This window comes from Ictalurus punctatus, chromosome 7 (assembly GCF_001660625.3).
Source record: "Ictalurus punctatus breed USDA103 chromosome 7, Coco_2.0, whole genome shotgun sequence".
Classification (NCBI taxonomy): Eukaryota; Metazoa; Chordata; class Actinopteri; order Siluriformes; family Ictaluridae; genus Ictalurus; species Ictalurus punctatus.
In genome coordinates this window covers 23,190,001-23,214,031 of record NC_030422.2, presented here as the reverse complement: position 1 = coordinate 23,214,031, position 24,031 = coordinate 23,190,001, and the positions used below count along the sequence as shown (strand labels likewise).

General features: G+C 38.2%; 2 protein-coding genes across 2 annotated transcripts in view; both read right to left on the bottom strand.

Annotated features, from left to right (window-relative positions):
* Nucleotides 1-6,500, bottom strand: part of clcn5b (chloride channel, voltage-sensitive 5b) — a 28,642-nt gene extending 22,142 nt beyond the window's left edge. Inside the window, exons 1-2 of the mRNA XM_017472268.3 lie at nt 6,153-6,500; nt 4,622-4,759 (exon numbers count right to left, since the gene is read on the bottom strand). Of these exons, the coding sequence (XP_017327757.1) occupies nt 4,622-4,751 (130 nt within the window). The 5' untranslated portion in view covers nt 4,752-4,759; nt 6,153-6,500. The remainder of the gene's footprint in view (nt 1-4,621; nt 4,760-6,152) is intronic.
* Nucleotides 6,501-7,872: 1,372 nt separating this feature from the next.
* Nucleotides 7,873-23,750, bottom strand: pygmb (phosphorylase, glycogen, muscle b). Its single transcript, XM_017471528.3, has 20 exons — nt 23,393-23,750; nt 21,780-21,881; nt 21,490-21,568; nt 21,288-21,391; nt 21,039-21,170; nt 19,505-19,616; nt 19,192-19,274; nt 18,882-19,025; nt 17,841-17,933; nt 16,874-17,020; nt 15,588-15,751; nt 15,200-15,314; nt 14,110-14,211; nt 13,512-13,659; nt 11,870-11,928; nt 11,560-11,701; nt 11,116-11,323; nt 10,492-10,626; nt 10,200-10,266; nt 7,873-9,158 (listed from the first exon to the last, which is right to left on the bottom strand). The coding sequence occupies exons 1-20, from the start codon at nt 23,633-23,635 to the stop codon at nt 9,009-9,011; spliced, it is 2,529 nt and encodes an 842-aa protein (XP_017327017.1). The 5' UTR covers nt 23,636-23,750; the 3' UTR covers nt 7,873-9,008.
* Nucleotides 23,751-24,031: the final 281 nt, after the last annotated feature.

Sequence of the window (24,031 nt, the reverse complement as noted above, 5' to 3'; positions counted from 1 at the left end):
TTTTCCTGCTTCCATCAAATCAAATTCAAGAACTGACAGTACACCTGCTGCCTAATATACCCCACCCCTTGAAAGAAGCCACTGTAATGAGATTACCTGTGTATATTATGGCTACTATTATAACATATCAGAATACTTACAAACCACATCCACAAGTAAGTACAGTAGTAAGTACAGTAGCAGTCACTACACAACCAATGGTGGCTTGGCGGTTAAGGCTCTGGGTTACTGATCGGAAGGTCAGGGGTTCAACCCCCAGTTCTGGGGTTCAAGCTACCAAGCTTCCACTGTTGAGCAAGGCTCTTATCCCTCTCTGCTGCAGGGGTGCTGTATCATGGCTGACCCTGCGCTCTGAACCCAGCTTCCTGACATGCTGGGGTATGTGAAGAAAATAATTTCTGTAAATGTGCTGTAATGTATATGTGATTAATAAAGACTCATTATCATTAACCACAAGAGACCATTCACTATAAACAAAGATCAGATTATAATTGATTCAACATTGGACAATTGTTTCAATTTCCCTCCTTCTCATTACTACATACCACTAGCTTTATAAATCTTTAACTTAAAAATAAAAATAAATGTAAAAAAACTCAGTACTAACCATTTATTATGATATAGCTTCACTGGCCTTTTGCTAACAAAATCTCAGCTAAACTCTAAAGTGAAGATCCTGTGAATTATTAAAATTTGGACATTTTGTTTACACATTGTAAGAACACAGTTCTTATTTTTTACCCTTAAGAATGACACAGTACTATGAGAACAACGCAGATTTTAACCGAGCCTTTATTTTGAATTACACTTAAGAAGTGTGCAGTTAAAACACAAGCAAAGACATCTATACAGGTCAGAGGTGGCCAAAGAATAACCGGCTGTCCACAAAACATATACTGTAGCAGACAGTTGAGTTGTGTTGACAAGTGTGTCAGCAAACATCACACAGTTCAGTTACAATATGATCTTGTCTGAGTGTGTGATCTCATCAGTAATATGAGATCTGAGGAGAAGGAAAGAATTATTAAAGAAAGAGCTTGGAAATGCGCATTCACTATGAATGTGCTGACTCTCAGTCATTTGTCCTCCAGGGCTATGCTCTTGTGCAATTCTAATTCCTCTTTCCTGGAAATACCCAAACACACACACACACAACCCGGGGAGCATGGGAAACAGCTCGGAGTGGTTAATAGCTTTCCTTATGAGACTACTACATCAGAAATCATAGTGACCTTTGACTTTGACTTTGACCTGTGATGATAACCAGATCAATCCACAGGGAACAGGAATTATGGGAGAGAAAAATATTTATGTGACTCCCTGCATGATCTGTTCTTTGTTCTGGTTGCAACATAGCAGAAAGTTCTGACTAACTGTTTTTCCTGGAACGAATGAAAACTCAAGTTCCTGATCTCTGCAGTGGGTGCAGTGTCTTTAACCTCCTCAGTATTGTCTTTCTCCTTATCAAGTTATGAGAGTTACATCTAAATTAGGCAATATATGAAAGTCAAATTGCATTAAAGATACAGCGCATATACTATTTTGTTTTCAAAATTGATTAATGAGTTAGTAGAGCAAAGCTGACACCCTGACAATCCTGCTCTAGTAATTCAAAGTCAGTGTCAGGGGTGTCTGGTTAAAACTGGTGGGAAATTTGTACCTATATAGCAGCTCATATACTGTATGACAAACATCATCAAACCCCAAACTTAGGCATGAAAAAAGTCTGGCTGCACGGTGACTGTCAGGAGAGTCAGGATTGTAGCCAATCAGGAGAGACAGAGTAAGATCAACAGGGTGAGAATAAACAAACCAGGGCTGAGAGAGTGAAAGAGACATTCTACTATAGTGGAGCTTATAAGCGAAGCTGGTGAATGAGAGATGATAGCTGATTAATCCTTGTCCTGGAAAAGGCATCATTACCCAATTGTTTTAGCTAGTGTACTCATGTTGTCCAGTAGTGACTAATAGAAGTTGTTTTTTTTGGGGGGGCGGGGGGTTTCAAAAGAAAGAGAGCAGGGAGGATGGGGAGGGGGAATAGGTGGTGTTGCAGCAAGGGGAAAATATGAGTCATCCAGGATGTCTACTTACATTTGTTGCTGTGTGAGTACATAATATACACACATGAAGCGACTAGAGCTAATAGTTTCTATGCTAGTTCTAGGACTAGTGGACACAATCAAATACACCAGCACGCTGTGAGATTATGGTGGAGCAAATGAGAGATTTTTGTCCTTCACCTCACCGAGGAACTGTGATAGGCACATTGATGTGTACAATAAAGTTATTTTATTCTGCAAAACCAGTATTACTGATGAAACAGCATCAGATAATTATATCCTCAGTGTTTTGGCCTCAGTTTTTAGTGCTATATCTCAACCATTATGAAGCAGTATTGTGCCCGCAGCGTTTGATGCATTCATAAACCCTGATCCCCTATAACAACAAACAAAAGGCGCATGAAATAGCACCCAATCACTGGTTTTCATTTGAGCCTTTGACTGCAATCAAAGCGACATCACAAAATATCATTTTATGATGTGCATTTGTTAATAATAAAAGCTGCTGGCTGCTGGCCTGAGAGCAGAGGCCACATAATTTGGAAATTTTACCAAACAGATGAATCTCTTTTACAGAAACAAATTCATTTCTTTGCATGCTTCTCAGTTGCACAATCAAAATAGAGTCCTGTTTTCATTAACTATTAAAGTAATGTTTTTGTACCATATACACTCTCTGCCTACTTGAAAACACCTGAGCACCTGCTCATTCAAGTAATTCTCCAATCCAGCAATCATGTGGCAGCAGCACAATGAATAAATATCACGCAGACAACGTACACATCAACAACCTTCCTAACAATTATCACTGGTAGGATAGCCTATCACCCCTACACCACACACTCATATTGTCCTCTCCTCTTCTTCTGCTTTTGTAGATCTGAGGTCTACAAAAGCAGAAGAAGAGGAGAGGACAATAGGACAACACTGTGATCTAATCTCACCGCAGGATGTACAGACATGTTACAAACTCATCACCTTTATATTACAATGAAATAGCAGAACCACAAATCATAAAAAAAAAATAATAATAATAAAAAATAAAAAAATATATCTTTTCACAATCCTCTCATTTACTTTCTCCTTCTTTATCTAGTCATTGAAAGAAAAAATGTAGCTGAGATAATTTCCCCTGCCTGGGCAAGGACGAGGTCACATTGCTCTGAGCTCAACCGGGACATTCAGACTTAATGTCTCTTAAGGTGCACACACACACACACACACACACACACACACACACACACACACACACACTGGTGTACAGGTTCTCATTTGAATACTGTACTGACTTAATGAGGAGCAGGAACTGAGTGTCAGTGACAGAAGGAAGAGAAATGAGGAAGAAAAACCGTGCCCATCCTCATGCAGACGGGGAAACTAACGTTTCAATCTTTAATGAGTGAATTTGCCTTGTCATCTAATGAAATGTGTTTGACGTCATCGAAATGTCACCAGTATCTAAGAAGCAGGAACTTGGAGAGAGAACATGCTCTCTGCACTGGATATATGCCTTGTGTTATGGAACAGTGCAATTAGATAACCATGAGATACAAGCACAATCATTAAAAGCCTGATAAGTTTACAGTCTTAATAGGATATGGTGACAAAATAACACCAACCTGAGAGAATAACAATCTCCGAGTCCAAATCTCATCGTTTTGACGTTTCCATGTGTAGATACTCTTCATGCGACTAATTGTAATTACAAACGGGTTTTGTTCGGTTTTTAAACATGCACCATTATTAGGTGCTAATTAACTAGACTGGTCTATTGTGCCAATTTACCAAAAATAGTAAATGTACATAATGCAACAGTTAGAGATGTAGGACAGTGTTTAAGGACTAATCAGTGATTACTAACTTTAGAAAAAAAAATTAAAAATATGAAATATGAAAACCACACTTCTGTCCACTACAGAATAAAGGCTAGTAACAGGTCATACACACAATCATCTCAAACTTGCAATTTAAAACTTGCATCTTTTAGGTTGGGAACTAGTATTTACAATAATTCTGTAGAACAGGGTTTTAAAAAAATGACTAGTTGAAATAGGAGAATTCCCTGAAAATTATATTTGTTTGATATTCAAGCAGGATATCCGAACTGTTAAAATCATGACACTATGTGCAGGGTAAAATGCAAACTAGTACATCCTACAGCAAAGTGAGTAAATGCCATTTATTTATTTTATCCGATTTTATTCGATCCATGCCCTTTTTGTCGCCTCGTGCTTTCCGTACCCAGCCGAGATTTTATCTGGTGTGCTCGAGAATTTTTGCAATGTGAAATACAAGATATTTTGGGTGTATGTGCAGCATAAAAGCAGAGGAATGTAGCAAAGAAAAAGAAAGTCTGCTTTCTGTTCAACTCAAATCTTCCCAATTTCCAGTTTTCCAGTAAATTATCATGCACTGTTCCTGACAGTGCTCCAATAGCGGTCACCAGAGATTAAGCAAAGAATATTTTTCTCCATTTATATTCAGACTATAGCAAAGACCACAAGAACCTTCAATAAAGGTTCTAGATGAAGTACAACACAGATCCGGTGCTGCAGGCATACCTTGACCATAGTACTGCTCATCGTAAGGCAGATCTTCCAGGAGATCCTGAGCACTGGCACTGACGTCAACCAGGTCATCATCACTGCTTTCATTGCCGTATTTGTCGTTACAAAAGCCATTGTTCTCCATCTTCTCTCCTTACAAGGCACAAACAAGCAAACAGGATTATAAGAAGTAATCACAGATACACGGTGTAAACTAGAGGAGCCTGACTCCTGCTTCTGGATGTCCCGAGTGTGGGAATGTTTGTTGATTCCCACTTATAAATGACCATCAAAAATGTGATGTGCTCAATCTACAAACTATGAACCTAGGAAACAGAACATGAAGCTAACAGGCACAAGAAGCAGGAAACATGTTATATACATTCATATGCATGTACAAAATTAGCGACATATCTGAGGCAGGAGTTTAGATTATATACTAAGGTTGTGAAACATTGAGAAAATAATGGTTTTCTTTCACCTTATTACAAACACACTCCGGCCAAAACACACTTTTTCCAACCCCACAGACACTCTTAACCCAAATGATTCACGCACCACGAGCCGACTTAATGAAAAAAATATTGTTCATTAAAGGAAAACTCCACCCTGAAACACACGAAATGTCTTTATATTGAAATATGTGTGACGTGTTTAGTGAGCATGGTGTGAATTTGGTTAACGCTGTATTTTCATTCTTCCTGCGAGTTTGCAGTTGTGCTCTGCTGCTCTGATACAACAGGGAGACTTTATTCAGTGGAGTAACAATGGTGTGCATGACAGTGTAACAGTCAGGTTTCACTGTTAGCTCTTAAAAAACAAAAGAACAAGAGCTTCTTTTCTAACTTCACCATTTTCCAGAGACGTACATTTACATTGACATTTACATGTATGGTATTTGGCAGATGCCCTTATCCAGAGCGACTTACAGAAGTGCTTTGAAGTCTCTATCGATAAATACATCCCGATACTGGTTCACTAGGTCACAGCTATACACCAGCAACGTGGCTCAGCTAGTTAGTGACCTACAGTATGAAATGACGAGCATGATGATATTGACGGTGGTACTGGTATGAAAGTTGAAGCTTTGGAAGCTGATCTGTTTGAGCACAGGGTGTACAGATGAGGAGCGGGACGGACTAAAGGATTAAAGCACTGCTGCATCACTCTCACACAGCTGGCGCTCCCACTGTAGGAATCCGAAGAGACCAACTTGCCAATGAAATCAGTTTAAACTAAACCAGACAACTCAGAAGATCATGTGTTAATTACAACAACAACAACAACAACAACAACAACAACAAATGAATATGCGAGTCATTCAGGGTGGATTTATTTCCCACCCTTTAAATAACAGCTGTATGGACTGAAGAAGAGCTCCAAACTGAAACAGAGGTCAGCTGTACTGTAGTACAGGGAAGATTATTACACAGTTGAATGGCATGAGGATGAAGTTACATTTCAAACGGCACTGAATTTTTTTTTTTTTTTTTTTTTTTTTAAAGAGTTAAGTTGGAGTTTCTAACAGAAGCTTTTCTGTACATACCTTCTGCAGGGTTTAGAGGCGTCACAGGATCACTAATGTTTCAGCTTCCATTGAGACACAACTTCTCTTGTGATACGGATTTGTGATAGTGTGTGTGAGTGAGTGAGTGAGTGTGAGAGAGAGAGAACCGCCACTAATCCTCTTCCCTGTTGCCAGTTCCTCTAATGAACTGAAGAGTGTTCATGCAACTGTCTCATTTTCACATCGACTGGTTCTTTCACAAAAGCAGGCAAAGTAATGTATTTCCTCTGCAGGTAAATCCTCCAACTGACTAACTTGTAGCGCACAAAAACTTCCTCCCTGATGACAGCAGCCTGGCCGCGTCCAAACCGCCTACTGTCAGGAATGTAGTGCACTACATACAGCATAGACGCCATCATCTTAAACCCTAAGTAGTGCACTTATATAGAAGGAAAAAAAGGAGGCATTTGGGTTTCAGCTGTTCTTCCGTCCAAAACTGCATACTACCGTACTAAAGAGTGTACTATATTACCAGAATTGGGCGCCCTATTATGAAGATTGGGACGCGTCCTGAATTAAATGGCTGATTTGTTTTGTATGGTCGATGCTGCCACCTTTGTGTCTGTATCTTTTACGCTCACGCTAATATATATCTACACAGGACAGACATGAACTGTATAGCTTTTTGAATTAAGTTTTGGTCAAATCACAACTGTACAGTAAGTTAGGTTTCAGTTTATTGCTCGAATGTAAACAGTAGTGAAGAAAATGAAGTCAAATACAATGTATTTCAGCCTCCTGTAACTTTATTTTTTGTTACATTTAAAGTAACGTTATTCCTTTTTTTCCCCAATAAAACATAGTGCAGTTGTTTTACAAACAATGATAATAACCCTCACAGAAATTTTTATGGTTTCCACTACAAATACCATTACAGACCATCAGCTAAATGTAAAAACCATTAGCATTATTGGTCCTTAATGGTCTTCACTAGACATAACATGCGACCAACAGAAATAAATAAATTACCAATAAAGACCCACAGGGATGATTACACTGTCCATTAAAACCAATACAATGGTCATTATAATCATTATAACCATTTTAAAAATCCCTGAGGGTTTCTACTGGGTTTTTTTTTTTCCATCAGGGATAAGCCAGGAGTTATACCAGTCAGCTGTCTTCTCTGAGGATGATATCAATTTGGCAGTGAATCTTATTAAAGTTTTAACAATACTCGTTCATCGTTATACAGTATGTACTAATGACAGTACTTGTGCCCATATTATTATTATTATTATAAGTTATTACTTACTTTTATAGAGCGCCACTGCAGAAATCTTTCTCAGGTCTTTTTTTCTTGAAGTCTCTTGTCATGTGACCAGTTAAACTACTTACATAAGCATATTTACAGGAAAACAAGACAACCTATAATTTAACTTATACCACAGGGCTGTTGAATTCTTGATTCTGATTGGACAGAAGGTGTTGAGAGGATGCGCTGTTATAGGAAAATAATCAACTCCAGGGTGGTAACGCATCACACACATCTCACTACCCAGTCTTTGATATTGTCGTGTTTTATTCCTTACTTTTAGCGTCCTTTTCAGGCACAAAAAAGTCTCAAGACAAACATTTGATGACAAAGATGAGAAATTTGCCTTTGTTAATGTTTGTAATGTTGATGAAGATTACATTCACTGAGCTATTTGTGAGAACTTATCCAATAGTCTATTCCATGACAGAGAGGCAATAGGCATGTGCTCTGTGGTATACTTTATTTCATTATTATTTTGAGTTGGTTTTCGCTGACAGATGTTGGCCCATGCTGTATGATCTGTCAGCTATTACAACCAACAGAGGATTAACATTCAGAGTACATTACAGAGGCACAGGTCCAAACCGCCATAGCTTATAGTCATGTACGTATAGCCATCACTTTTTTGACTATGATTAAACATATATTACACAGTTGAATATTTTTCACACTCCAGTGAAAGCACTTTGTTTAAAACACACTCCTAAATCTTCTATATTTTATTAAGTATAGATTTAAAAATATTTCAGTTTTTTAAAGTGGCTTGTTCACCAGTCTCTAGGCTTAGGACTTGTTGCATCATCTATAGGCTCTCATACACACTAGCACACATGTTCACGCACACAGACACGCAAACTAAGGCAGCTTTTCTTAGCGTGCTGTCAAACCGAGAAATTCCAGGAGCAAAGACAGCATAATGTATGCATGTAGAAGTGCCACATTACATCCCTATGCTTTTTGTGTGATTTACATGAATACTGAGCTTTAATGACTGAATGTCAGTTTATGTGACGTGACGTGACTAATAAACGGCCTCTATTAATATTAAAAACATGTTAAAGCACTTCAGAAACACTACACACAAAATCGTGCAGGAATATCTCAATGACTCCAAGCAAGTAACAGTCATCCATGTGGCTGAATATGAGACACTGACAGAAAGACGTTCACTTAAACCTTCAGTGGTTGCTCTATATGTCACAGTGGGTCCATGTAAATTCTCTATAACTGGGTTGCTCTTTGGTTAATGAGAAGACAAACTAGACAGACCATATTGATACATTCAAAAAAATATATATTAAAACTATTAAATGCTTAGCTTTCTGTTCCCAGACCCATTTTAGTTCATCTGAGTAACATGAATAAAACATTCCTTTCTCGTGTTATTACACACTACACTGAAATTAATTTCTGAAACTGAGGCCAGGGAACCAGATCTCACAGGACAGGAAGACATTTGTTACGCAATCAAGTAATGACAGAATCACACAGCACACATGTCCACAAGCACAATGCAGAAATTAACTAAATGTGAGAACAACTCCAGTTAAAAGAGCTTTTGAATGCTGAGTAGCTGCTTAGCGAGGGTCGTCTGGAGCGGCGATCTTCTCCAAACTCGGCTCCATACCCCAAATCTCACGGGCGTACTGAGTGATGGTCCTGTCACTCGAGAACTTGCCACAACCGGCTATGTTGTGGATCACCAGTTTGGTCCATTCCTTAGTGTTCTGTTTGAAGAACACCATTAATAATTAGTTCAGCTTTAAATTTATATTTATATATAATACAACCATAGACAAGTATAGACAGTGACAGAAAGTGCTGTAAGACTCATCATATGACCACAAACAAGTATGACATAAGCTCACTGGACAAAAAAAGCATTAGCCACTAATAGAGGGATCTGAATATAACATTTCAGTCAGTAGTGCATATAGATGAAGGTAAGTTTAGTTAGCTGTTGGTCAGGCTATGAGGTTTGCCTTTTATGCTTCATGTCCAAGCAGGACACAACATTGACCCTCTTCTGTCGCAGGATGACAACTGTAGGGTCAAACCTGTGTGTGACTTGTTCAATATACATAATCAAACACTCTGGCACTTTGACTGGTCAGTAAAATCCCATCTTAAACATTTAGGAGCAATTATTTGAATTGTGTGCAAGTGGGTTTAAATTGACAGGAGCTACCTCAAGACACTGGAGATGTTATTATGGCAAGGCAAGGAGAGGCACAACCAAGTATTAGGAAAGAAACTGGACGTCATTTTTTGTTTTTTTGTCCACGGAGCTTAAGTGGATGAAGAACGGAGTGAGACCTACGATTTAACACAAAAGTGCACTAAGTGCTAGTACTCAAGTGTGTTACAAAAGCTGTAAAATACAGACACAACTGCATGTTTACACTAAGGGTTTTGGGGTTGTTGTTGTTGTTTTGTGTGGAAACAGATTTGTAGGTTATAAACACTTGTCAGAGTGTCTGCTTGATTATAGTTTATATTAAATGAACAACTACATTCCTAGAAAAGAGGGTACAATACCGAGGTTTGAAGGTTACCTTATAAGTATATCTTTGGGTTAGAGAAATGGAACCAGTCACTGAACCTGGTTCTAAATTTAAGGGTACATTTTGTACTTTGGGAAACACAATACCTTCATGCACTACTTTTTCATGACAGCTGAGAAACTCCAGAGTATTGCATTTCTATCTATTTGTATTTAGAAAAACAAATGTTTTTCAACCTCTACTGAAAAGTTGCTGCGCACTAACCTTGTACACAGTGCTAACTCTCTCCTGGCATTTAATATAGTCCTCATAGTCAGCAAATACTTTGAACCTGCCAAAGGGAAACACAGACAATAATGGTATGGATATTTAATTAAGAATTTCCATGTGCCAAGACTAGAGAGAGGAAGAGAGAAAATCTTCTGTTCGTATGTATAAAAGACAGTATAATGTTACTAATCCCCAATCGTAAAACATGCAACATTCTTATTCAAAGCCTATTCATACACAATAGAGCAAGAGTTTAGTATCCTGCCAGGGAGGAATTAGTTCTGACCTGTCATGATTCATCAGCATGTTGACGATGTCCTTGAAGAGGTCTGGCTGACTGGGACTGAAAAATCCTCCAGAAATTTGATCAATGGCTTGCTTTAGCTCTGGGATGCGGTTGTAATACTCAGCAGCATTGTACCTAGAAGGCATAATTATATGAAGAAAAAATATTTTTCAAACCATGTTTGAAACTTTGCATTCAAAGAAATTATCTATTTGCATTCAAAGTCCCATTTCTATTTGTATTTTTGCAAAATGGGACAAGACCAGAATGGGAACATCTCCTTACAAGACAATAGAGTGCGATCATCAAGCTGATGTCTAGAATTTACTTTTAAAACAATTTATGCTTTTAATACAGATAAATTAATCACTGCTTTGCTCATTCTTGTGCAAACTGTTCGAAGAAAAAGAAACACATCCTACAGAGGCCACACCTCCTTCACTGAGATTGACAAGTACAGAGGCCACATCCCTTTCACTGAGATGTTGATGTCGTATCAGACTTTAGTAATGCAGAAACACTGTATACACTCAATCATGAAGTCTTGTCCAATACATGGTAACTTGAATGGGTCTTACTCAGTTAGCATTAGCTACCCAGATTCATAAAGCAAATTTTTTTTACCCTTTCTTATCCATGGCCTCGACATCCTCCACTCTCATTCCAAATATGAAGAGATTTCCTTCTCCGGCCTCCTCTGCCATCTCCACATTGGCTCCATCCATAGTGCCGATTGTCAGAGAGCCGTTCAACATGAACTTCATATTTCCTGTTCCAGAAGCTTCTGTCCCTGCAGTGGAAATCTGCTGAGACAGGTCAGCTGCTGGGATTGCTACATAGAGAGTGTAGAGAAAGGGAAAAAGATAAATAATTGTCCAAAAAAAAAAAAAAAACAATATGACTGACAGAAAAATCCAAACATAAATCTAAATATGATGCAACTTTACATGACCACTGATCCCACAAATGGGGGAAAAGAAGCAGATAAGAAGCAAGGAATTATAAAGAGTACTACAGCAACCTTTTGTGAAATCGTAAACAAACTGAGTTTATAGCAAAACACCAAACCTTTCTCAGCCAGTGTAACCCTGTAGTTCTCCAGGAAGATGACTTTAAGGCGGTCTCCCACCACCGGGTCATTATTCACCACCTCTCCAATAGATGTAATGAGCTTAATGATCATCTTAGCCATGTGGTAGCCTGGAGCAGCCTGGTGTAAAATAACCAGTAAAACAGCATGATTCAGAAGAATATGAAAACAGGAAAACCTCTCACTATTTAATTCCCAGTCAGCTACTGAGCGAAAAATAGCCAAACTAATTTATCCACATAATCACAACTCATGAAAATAACCAAAACAAGACACGATCACACTCACTTTTCCTCCGATCATAACCGTCCTGGGTGTCCAGGCCTTGTTTGGTTCCTTCCTGATACCTGAGTGGAGACACATTAGTGTTATTTAAGCTCTACAACAAGGATCAACTGATTAAAGTGTTGATTAAAGTAAAACGCTGCACTATGTTCAAACAAATTAGTCTGTATAAAACTATTGACACTACCAGCCTTGTTTAATGAGCCAGACAACCCAAACTGCAGCCTGAGATATTTTACATAATTAACAGTTTAAAAAAATATGCACACTGAAAAATACATCAAATGTTAAAGCTGCAGTGCTTAGGATTTTTGTTTAAAAATAAAAGAAAAATCTATTATATTGAGTCAGGAGAGAGAAAAAAAAACTTAATATCTTGAATATAGTAAGATTTATTTAGTATTTCCTGTTATAAGATTGCAATAAACTAAATATGAAATTATTAAAGTTATTCTGAGACATTTTTGTAAAGACATTTAAACTTTACATTTTCTTATTCTATTGGCAGATCGTTTTCCTTCTTTCTAGAAATAAGTGCTTAAAATGAGAAAACTTGAATTAGTAAAAAAAATTTTTAAAAAAAGTAAAGAAAGAAAGAAAAGAAATAGGTTTCATAATCTCATTTTTATGCTAAGCTTATGATAGGAAATACTAGATGAATTTGACTATATTCAAGATATTTTCATTGACGTTATATTTTGCAGTGAACAATTCGCAATCAGCGCCGGGTCAGGGGTGCCGGGTCGGAATTGGTGGAAAATATGTATGTGTACGTCATACACAAACTCAAATATGTCAATTTTAGGCATGAAAGATGTCTGAATATACAGACAAGAGACACAGCCAGTCAATCAGGAGGGAGATAGAGTGAGCGCGAGAGCGAGAGAGAAAGAGAGAGAGAGAGAGAGAGAGAGAGAGAGAGAGAGAGAGAGAAAGAGAGAGAGAGAGAGAGAGAGAGAGAGAGAGAGAAAGAAAGAGGTTTAGCTTTTTGCTGCACAGATAAGGCATTTATATGTTCTCTAATATAGTGGGAAGGTAATAAGTCAGCCGATTAATCCTCCTTGTGGGATCTGTATCGTTACCCAGTAGTTGTGTTATGATAGACTAATTATGAGTTTCAGTGTATTTGTGTATTTCAAACTCATCAGGCGAGTGTCTCTTCCGCTTGCCTGATTAATTGTCGTATGACTTGGAGCGACAGATCCATTTTATACTTATATAACATACAACTATAACAGAGTCCCAGACCTGAATTTGTTTTTGGGTAGTTAGATTTAAACAGTTTTAAATCCATCGTGGTTTAATTTGCTCCTGCATTTTAACGTAGATATTTTACATCAGTGTAAACTTTATACTGACACTCAAGACACATGAAAGAAACAGGTGTAAACGTCACACATATGAAGGCATTTGAATAATTCAATTAAATCGAATGTTAATACTTGGGAAAGTAAACACTTTTAGGAAATATATAAAGAAACACTTTATATAAGAAAATGCTGCAAACATTATACATTAAATTTCACTGGAAAATTCCTAGTGGCCTGGACATGTTTTATGTGTCTAAGTGTAAAGTGTACTGGATACTATCATTTTACTATTAGGCACTGGTGATGAGAAGAGTTGTATGAAACGGTGTAATTACGGTTATAGAAAGTGATGATGTGCAGGCAGTTCAGCAGCTGCCTCTTGTACTCATGGATCCTCTTCACTTGAATATCAAACATGGAGTTCGGGTTGATTTTAACCTTATAATGCTCTTCGAGATGCACAGCAAATTTCATCTTATTCTCCTGCAAATATAAAGTAGGTAAAAGGATGAAAACAGTAGAATATGAATCTAGAAAGACAAACCAAAGGACCCTTAATGGTGCTAGATTTCATCTATTTTTATATAAACGGGCCTGATGTTCCCAATATTTGTAGCGTTCTCCCTGTTCCAATATACTTACAAGACTTGTTTCAATGCAGATTTTAAGCAGCTCAAACAGACAATTTAACTGTATTTTTTTTTTATAATAATAATTTTTCAAACAAAAACAACAGATACTCATAAAGACGTTAAAAATTACCCGAACTGAGAAATGCTTATAGATGAAAAACTCAGAGCATGCACTTAAATCTTATAATTATAGAAATTAAAGCTCAACGTTATTTGTTGCATAACAGCACAGTGTTGATATTCCCATTATTTGTCTTTCAGCACAGACTATACTGAGGATGAGCTCGAGTCGTCTCCTCACCTGTTTGATCTTGGCAATATCTCGGATGAAGGCCTCATCATCCACAAACTCCAGGAGTTTCTTCAGCTGATCCAGATCACGAATGTAGTCCTCACCGATTCGCTAATGTGTAACATACAGGATTACATGGCACAAGCTTTAAAACCCGTTTATCTCCTCAGACTATTTACAATACATACTGGATCTTATAATAAGCAAAATATTTTTTTTAAAAACACGCAGTACTATTTCTCATTCACTGTCTATGCATCCTCCAAGTGATTCAAATATGTGTGGCAGCCTGGGAAAACTCTTCATGAAACTCTTTATGAAATGTTCTGCTTTATATAGTACTGAAAATGATTTACCTGTTTACCTCCAAAATTGAGACGGGAAACAAATTGCCATTAATTATATTAAATGTTTCTATATTTAAAAAATATATATATATATATATATATATATATATATATATATATATATATATATATATATATATATGGTGTATAAAAAAATACTATAAAAAGGAGTAAACAGTGATAAACGAAACAAAGGCAATATTAGATATTAGATTAGATTATCAGCATTAAATCCATGCTGAGTGTGGCGCAGAAGCACCACAGCTGATATTTGTTGATAAACTGAACTGAACTGTCTAATGTCTAATCTGTTTTGCTACAGCACATAGCTAGCCAACAACTGTGTGGAGAAATCATAAATAGCTAGCAAGGTTTTCAATATCTTGAAGCAGACTATCTGTGTAACTGTTCATTAAACTGCCTCTTTACCTAACATGATCATGCAGGAAGATAGCCAGGTTAAGATTAAAAAGCGAAAAAAAAAAATCCATGTCATTTGCATGAAAAATTTGGGTTTCTTAAAGTAGAGTTGTCAAAGTTTATTAAAGGCAAAAACCACCATTTTTGCCAAATATGTTTTTGATTTTTCAACATTTTGGACAGAATTTAGCCACAGTGATACCCGATGGGTTTTCCCAGACCGCCTTGTCAACTTATAATCAGCACCACATTGAAAGAAGGGCAACGCTTTTCACTTGTCATTATCTACAGTGTCACCTATCACACGTTTGTTTATTTTTGGCACCTCTCACCTCAGCAATGACTTCCGCCAGGCCAGGGTTGCACATGACTAGCCAGCGGCGAGGGGTGATGCCGTTGGTCTTGTTCTGGAACTTCTGTGGGTCCACTTCATAAAAGTCCTTAAACCTGGAGACAAGACACTGTTTTCAGGAATGGACATTTACCAGAGCATATAATAACATCGTAACTCATCAAATATAAATCCATATAACAAGATGTTCCCGTGGACTGTAGTGGCCAAATGAAGGTATTTAGTCATTTTATCTTCGTGCTCTTTAAACACTGCTGATCAGGATGTCACATGTCGCATGCTCTCTAGTAAGTCATCTTCCCCAGAAAAGCTTCTCAGCACATGTATAGCTGCTAAATCTGATCCTACATGTTGTAGTTGACCCTTACACTGTGTTTTTGATGATTTCTGAGTGGATTCGAGCCACACCGTTTACAGCATGAGAGCCGACGATGCACAGATGAGCCATGTTGATCTTCTTCAGTCCTCCTTCTTCGATCAGAGACATGCGCCTCAAACGGTCGTTATCACCAGGGTACAGAGTGGAGATTCGCTTGAAGAAATAAAGAGATATACTGATCAGGTAAACAGGATGACAACAATAAATTGATGGACAACCTCCAGCATCACCTAAATGTAAATCCTAAATACCCATTAACATTCTGGATTCGATAATATTTGACATCTTTCAACCTCACAGACTAGCTGGATCTGGAAAAAGTTATATAAGTATATATGGGATATATATGGTTGTTGTTTTTTCATTACAAACTGGAAATAAAAAGGTTTTAGAATTTTTAAATATGTAAAACAGAGAAAGCAAATGTTCAATATTAAATATTCAAGATTTTGCACTATTTCTAGGTCACTATTTAAATGTAAGCAAATTAGTGAACTTGACCATGTTATCTGCTTTGTGCAAAAGGTCCCGATTTTCCTCATTCCTAATCTCTTCTATCGAAGCATGTGTTCAGATGACACTCCGATGGATTCGCTCTAAAATGGATCATAAGATTGTGCACTTCTTGTGAAGTCCATGCCGGCATGAGTGCACTCTGTCGTTAAAGGAAAAAGTGGGCATTCCAAATCCTAAGAAACTCTGACGTTCATATAAATATTTCAAAGATTCTACTGTTCACGCAAGTTGTTCTCAGTAATATAAATTTTGATGAAAATTGTTGCATTAAATGAGAAAAGAATGCAAAATAGAAGCATTTTCACCAGTGCTCCCAGACTTTTGTACATCACAGTAAGTCTAACTAAATCCATTCCAGATTGTAACACTACAAAATGTGGAAAAGTTCAAGGGGGGTGAATACTTATGCAATGCGCTGTAACTATTAATTACACTTACTAAAACTAATAACCCAGATATACTATCTGCTTGTGATGGCGCTTCTTCCTCTCAAACAGGCTAGGGATTTGTCCACCTCTGCAAGTGCTGGTTTGCATACTATGCACAGCATACAGCAGGTTTCAACCAGACACACAATTAAATACAGGTGTAAATGCATGTGGCATACAATCCGACCAAGTGTAAACATGTTCTTGTCATTAAATATAACATTAATATTTAAAATAATTAAATAATTAAGTCGCTTTGGATAAAAGTGGCAACTAAATGAATAAATGTAACTGTAAATTAAAATATAATAAAGAGGATTTCTCAGCTGACCTCCAGGTGGTGCTGGTTGATCTCGTAGATGATCTCCAGGTGGCGAGGCAGGAGATTCTGGAACAGGTCGACAGGCCAACGCTCCAGAGCCTCTGGAAGGACGGTGTGGTTAGTGTAGGCGCAAGTACGCACGGTAATGTCCCATGCCTGCAAGATGAGAGAGAGAAGAAGTGGATTGAAAACACATGTAGGATAGGATCATGTTAGGAATAAAACCTGACGGGGGTCTGCTGTTATAGCGAAATAATCCGTGACGAGGTGGTGTGACCGATATGCATCACACCATTCCTCTATATTTGTTAAGGCTAGCATTTTGTACATTTATTAATGAACAATATGTCATATTTTTATCATTACATTTTTTATAGTTACATTCAATGTTGTGGAATGTCCACGACAAGTTAGTTCACCATCTCTTTCTTGAAGTTAATTAAAACACACACACACACACACACACACACACACACACACACACACACACACACACACACAGAGAGAGAGCTTGTCTTGTTACTGAGAAATTGGAAAAGCACAAAATCCTCTGCTCTGCTACTCTCCTGTGGCAGAAAACGTACTTAATGTTACTGACACTGGAGACTCCTTCCATAAATGTTAAGTAAAAGTCTCCTTATAGAATCATTATTGTTATACATTTTTCTTTGTTAAATAGAAACCTGTCTTTTAATTGGTTTATTATTAGGTTTAGATTATGTGGAGAGTCTGCCACACAAATCCATGTGGATTGCAATAGAAATAATAATATTGTATTCAAACAAGCACATTTATATAAACCTGTGACTATCAGAGCTGTGCTGTTATAGAAGATTATAGAAGATTAGTCAACAACTTCTGACCAATCAGATTCAAAATATAATCATCAATATATGCCTGGAGTAGTGGCCTGGAAAAGAATTTTACTATTGTATGTTATAATCTAAAGTACACAATGGAATAGACATCAGCATACTGTTTCCCAGGAGACTTTCTCCTCATCCAGCAGGATCCTCATCAGTTCAGGGATAGCGAGGGCTGGGTGTGTGTCATTCAGCTGGATGGCCACCTGAATGGCAAAACAAAGCAAGACAGGAAACAATCTCAGCAAGGAAAATCTCTCAGAATATACTGAATTACTCAGCTGAATTTAATTATGAGGGTGCATTATATGTATTAGTACATATTCTGTTATATATAATATTTTCTGTTCTTTCTTTTTTTTCATATCCTTATCAATCATAACACATTTACACATGATCTCTCAGTAGGTGTTGAGATCAGATCTTCCTTGCAATGTTATAAATGTTTTATTGTACATTTTACTGTAAAGGAAGATTTTACACTGTCTCATTATCAAAATCTAGTCTTATCGTACCTCACAGTTTTATTGTAACGTTCAGAAAAAAAAACATGTACACTTAACTGTAATACGACTTTTAAAAACCCTCTGTGTGTTTAACCATTTCTCATAGTACACTGGCGTTCAATCTACTTATCAGACATGTTCAATCAGTATAAACAAATTAATTATTTTATCACCACACGTCTGTTATAAGATTAGTCAGGACACTGTTGGGTTTCTGTGTGTAGAGTATCATGACTCTATGTTTAGCTGCTGATGAGAAGGGCGATGGGAAAGGGGAGGGGTGTGAGGGGTGTGAGCCTCATGCTGGACAAACAATCCACATCTCTCCTCAATAATGCTGATAGAGATAAATTGGACAAAAGCTTTTTTGATCTTTTTTGAACTGTCACAATAACATTATAACATTTAAACCTAGTAAGCTAGGTAGAAAAATAAATACTTATGAAAGTTCTTAAAGCCCCTGAGTGTATACTTTCATGTGAACCATTAACCACTACTGTGGGGTGTGACATCACAAATAAATTCAATGCTGATCACATTCAATGCCTCCCCCCCCCCCCCCCCCCCCCCGGAAAAAAAACATCCAGAACAACATTTTTTTGGTCTCTGGTAATGTAATTGATCTATTTGGAGAATTCCGGTTCTCACCTTCTCAGGTAACTTGTTCAGGTCTGTGCGCACCACCTCTGTCGAGCCGAACTTAGAGGCCTTGAAACGGCGGATGATGTCCTGAAGAGTAGCAGCCACCACAAAGTACTCCTGTTTGAGACGGAGCTCCTTCCCCTCAAAGAACTGGCCCACACACACACACACACACACACACAGACACACATTTAACAAATGCAGAGGTGTCATTTACTAACAATTCAATTCAACTGCAGTGAAAATAGCGTACTACTTCATAGTGTGGCTATTTTCCTGTTGATCAGCTGAATTATTAATATAAAATTATACTCACATTGTCATTGGGGTAGAGCACGCGGGAAATATTCTCAGCCAGATTTCTGTCCAGAACAGCTTGGATGTAGCCCCCAACATTAACTGTTAAACACAGTGTGTATTAGTGTGTAACAAACGTGATTTTCAGATTCCTGATTTTCCCACAAGCATTTAGGATCCAAATTATTTCTACTATGTACATCACGTGTAAGAATAGTCTGAGTAGAGTAGTCTCTACAAATGAATAAAAATGTCTAATATTAGTGTTGATATTTAAAAGACATCGACAACAAATGGACAGTATATTCAGTGATTTGTGATGAAGTACTCACAGTCCTTGAGGTTAAATTCACAGGGGGCTTTGGCTGACCACAGTCTCATAGTGTTAACAACATTGTTTCTGTATCCAGGGACTGGAGTGTCATATGGCAGGGCCAGAACCACCTGTTCAAACAAACCGGCCATGCTTTAAAAACAGCTTTTTTCCCCATCAAACACCAGCTCATGCTAATAAAGGCGAGACAATGACTATGGCATTTCAAAGTACTTTACAATTAGTGAATAGAGGGACCGGAACTAAAGAATTACTGGCAACCCTGTCCATGAAGGTCATACCTATAATAAACGATGAACAAGTTCATGAATAATGTTATAGTGCATTCATAAGCCGTTATGCGCACTGTTATTTATAAATTAACTATGAAAATTCATTACACTTTGTAGTTATCTTTGTTATGCATTATGAGTTAACATGGAGCATTTGAAGTAGTGTGCACATTAACACGTCACCTTTTGTTCTTTAATAACTCATCTACAATTAAACATAATGCACTAAGAAAACTAGAGCTGAATTTCTTTGTTGTTGGTAATAAACACTGCTTATAATGCATTAACGTTACGAACTCTGAAATCCGATATGAACGTTGTTATAAACTGTAACTTTTTTAACATATATATATATATATATATAATTATGTACATGTATAAGATGCAATATTAATGTGTTATAACATGCTATGAATGTAATGTATTCATATGTCATTACACATTATGGCCTACATTATCGTCTTTGCGTAACACGCGTTTAAAAGGGGCGGTCTGATCAGTCCTAACTTCTGTCAGATGGTCATCATGCATATGCCACAATGCTGGAATTAGATAAACTATTGCTACATATTATTTCAGAGCTACTCAAATCTGAAACCCTCAAGGGCTTTATTAGCATCTTAATATCAAAGCTAGCTGTATTAAATTAAATTAGAGCTCAACCTACATGTACAGGTTTTGAAAACATAGTTTAGAAAATGTAAACATTTTTTACCTTGTCCTAAAATAATTTAGTAAATTCCTTGGAATTATTGACATTCATTTTGTTTATCACCTAACCATCATCCCTAAACATGTTAGCTTAAAGGAGACGTGTTTGTGATGTTTAAAAGTGTTTCTTCACCAATAACAATAATAATAATAATAATAACATTCTAAAGATATATTTTAAAGACTATGAACCAAGATTTAACGAGTTTCACCATTAAAGGCTTGTTTTTACATTTTTTCCAGCCCAGAAATAAGCTCCTCTTCATCTATAACAGAGATCACCTTTTTCATTAAAAAGCAACTCATGATGCATATGTAAATATAACAGAAGGGTATGGAGTCAGTTGTGCGGAAGGGGTAGGATCGTAGCTGTTTTCACTGCATTTGAAGTTCATCTCAAAAGTAGCAGGGAGCTCTAAAAATTACACACCGCTCCTTTAAATGTTTGTGTTCTTTCTAACAAGCTGGTTCATTGTCAGTCACTTTTTGCGAAACATAATATTTCATGATCAGAACAGGACTCTACGTTGGTGTTGATTATGTTCATACCTGTGTGTCTACCCATTTGACTCCATCAGGATGGTGCTCCACTCGGCCGTAAAAGTGCACAGGGCGCATGTACTCGGGACGGGCCTTCTCCCACGGGTTACCATATCGCAGCCAATCATCTGCCTCCTCGACCTGTCAGACATCAGTCAAAGGCACTGCTGTGGAACTACTAAATATGAGGTCTAATAGCTTTAGACAGTACATTGCTGCTGTGCTCGCTCTCTCTCACACACACACAAACACACTGACCTGCCAACCATTGACAATTTTCTGGTTGAAAATGCCAAACTCGTAACGGATTCCATAACCATAAGCTGCCAAGCCCAGAGACGCCATCGAGTCGAGGAAGCAGGCTATGGAGGATATACAGGAAGAAGAATTTTTTTTCTAGAATGAATGACAAAACTCTTACATGCAGTTTAATAACAAACTGAGTCATATTGAATCTGACCTGCCAGACGGCCCAGGCCTCCATTGCCCAAGCCTGCGTCCTCCTCAATGTCCTGCAGCTCCTCCATATCCAGTCCCAACTACAGAGAGGATAGATTTAGAGACGTTTAATCAAGTACATGAAAGATACCACCTATCCTGAAAGGCACTTGTTGTTATTTGCACATTTCTCATTTTCTAAAGGGTACTCCCACTATGTGTCATTTGGTGAAGGCTGCATCACAGTTCTGTTCTGTTCTCCTAGTAGCAAAAATAGCTTTATTCGCCACTAGTTTTTATTGCGCATCTCACCTGGTAAGTGGCCTCATCGCAGGCGCCCTCAAGGGCCAAATTGACCATGGTGTTCTGCAGGGTGCGCCCCATGTAGAACTCCAGAGAAAGGTAGTACACCCGCTGCAGACGGGGTTGGGGGGGGGGGGGGGGTATGGGTGAGACGGTGTATTTGATCACAAATCAATACAATCATAATTACAATAAAATTTTATTTGTGTAACTCACACAGCTTTCAAATCACTTAAGTTGCTAATCTATGTTCATACACACATGATCAGACCAGCGAGGGTTAATGTGTGTGATGAGTGCAGAGGCCCATCAGCTGAGTCTGTGTGCTCTTCAGTCCTTCACTACAATCTGTCAGCAAGGGTTCTCTCTCTCTCGCTCTGTATCACCTCAGATTACACTTATGGTGTGTCACTGTAAGGAATGAAGTAGGGAGAACAACTGTGTGTGTGTGTGTGTGTGTGTGACCTGGCATTTGTGCTTGTGTATAAATAACTGCATTGGTGAGTTTCTGAAAAGGTCTGTCTTTGTGAAGAGGCCAGCCATTCATTCCACTCACACACAGACACACACACACACCACAGAGAACAACATTACAACACAGACACTTCAGGATTTTTTTTTCCTAAAGGTGATGCCATTATATTAATTTAGCTACATTTGCAGAACATAATTTGATGTTTTAAGTGACAGTGAGCTGCTCTGTGCTTTATAGCCACACAGCACAGCTGATAAATCAGCTTGCTTTCCCTCCGCCTTTCAGTCTGCAGCCGAAAAGTACAAACATCAATCCTCACATTGTACTTATGTAACAGGCTGAATGCATCAGGACTGCCAGATTATCATATCCATCCCTTACAATAGCTATAAACAATTAGCTATAAACAATTCCATATAAAAATAGAATGTACCTCTCCCAAATAGATCATGTTCCTATACGTAAATAATAAATATAGAAATAATAAGAATTTTCAAAAAATGTCAATTTTAATCGAGTTTGGATTTGGAAGTGTATATTTTCTGTGGAGCAGGAAAACACAATCTGGCAACACAGCGAAAACAGATTCAAAGGAAGTTCACACAGAAGGGTAAAAAATGCAGGTTATATCATTGTTAGGCAGTTCTCGACATTTTAAATACCCCAACACCGAAGCACACACACACACACACACTCAAAAGCTTACTATCCTTGTAAGGACATTCCATTAATACTATGATTAATTAATGCTAGGTTGACACCTAAATCTAACACTAATCTTAACCTCACTAACCAAAAAGAAACCTTTGGCTATTTAATCTATTTAATACAGCATTGTTTTTTTTTTTTTTTTGCTGGGCCAAATGTCCTCGACAAGGTCAAAACTGTCAGATACCTCTGTGTTTGTTTGGATATTCGGTCCCCACTAAGATATAAACGCCCGCGCGCGCAGACACACTGCGCAAAATGGCTACGTGCTGACCTGCACACTAACCTACTGCATAGTATCCGTCTGAAACAGAACGCAGCAGTGGAAACAGACTGTGCGTCACCATGGCGATCTCTCAGCCCGCACTACTTAGTATGTTAGTGCGCGGATTGGGACCGAGCCGCTATGTGAATGCAGGAACTGGCAATTCGTGCTTACTTTCGGATCGGTCTCGTAGTAGTGCTGCTGTGTCCTGATCCATCTGCCCACTAGGTGGTCCCGCACGGTGTTGGCCAGCGCCAGGTAGTAATCCCGTTTCGTGGCCACATTGCGGTCCTTCACCAGGGTGAAATGCAGGTGCCGGTTGAAGTTGGTCTTAAGGTCGGCGACGTTTTCCACCCCGGCAAGACCGCGCACCGAGATCTGTTTCCTCCTGTCCTGGTCGGTCAGAGGCTTGGACATGGTGACAAGATGAGAGGCTTTATTTCAGAGATGACGGTGAGCTGCAAGGACGCGACGTTTTAACTCTCTCTCTCTCTCTCTCTCTCTCTCTCTCTCTCTCTCTCTCCCTCTCAGCTGCTGCGGTAGCGCCGAATAGCGATGTGTCATGGGGGTGGGCCAGTGGGAACTAGAGTTTTATACATGGGGTGGCCAGCGGGTGGCCACTGCTACTTTCGGGGGCACACACACACGCACACACACACACACACACACACACACACACACACACACACACAATGTTGGGATTCCACATTTTATGGGGAATTTCCATAATGATTTTTATACTGTACAAACTGTATTTTCTATCCCTCTAAACTTATCCATCACCTAAACATCACAAAAATGCATTTTTACATT

Bases quoted from the DNA above. Each gene is read 5' to 3' on its own strand.
- pygmb (XM_017471528.3), bottom strand. From the start codon at position 23,635: ATGTCCAAGCCTCTGACCGACCAGGACAGGAGGAAACAGATCTCGGTG. The intron at 19,275-19,504 runs GTGAGTACTTCA...TGTGTTTAACAG, and splicing joins TGAATTTAACCTCAAGGACT to TTAATGTTGGGGGCTACATC. The intron at 19,026-19,191 runs GTGAGTATAATT...TGTGTGGGCCAG, and splicing joins TGCTCTACCCCAATGACAAT to TTCTTTGAGGGGAAGGAGCT.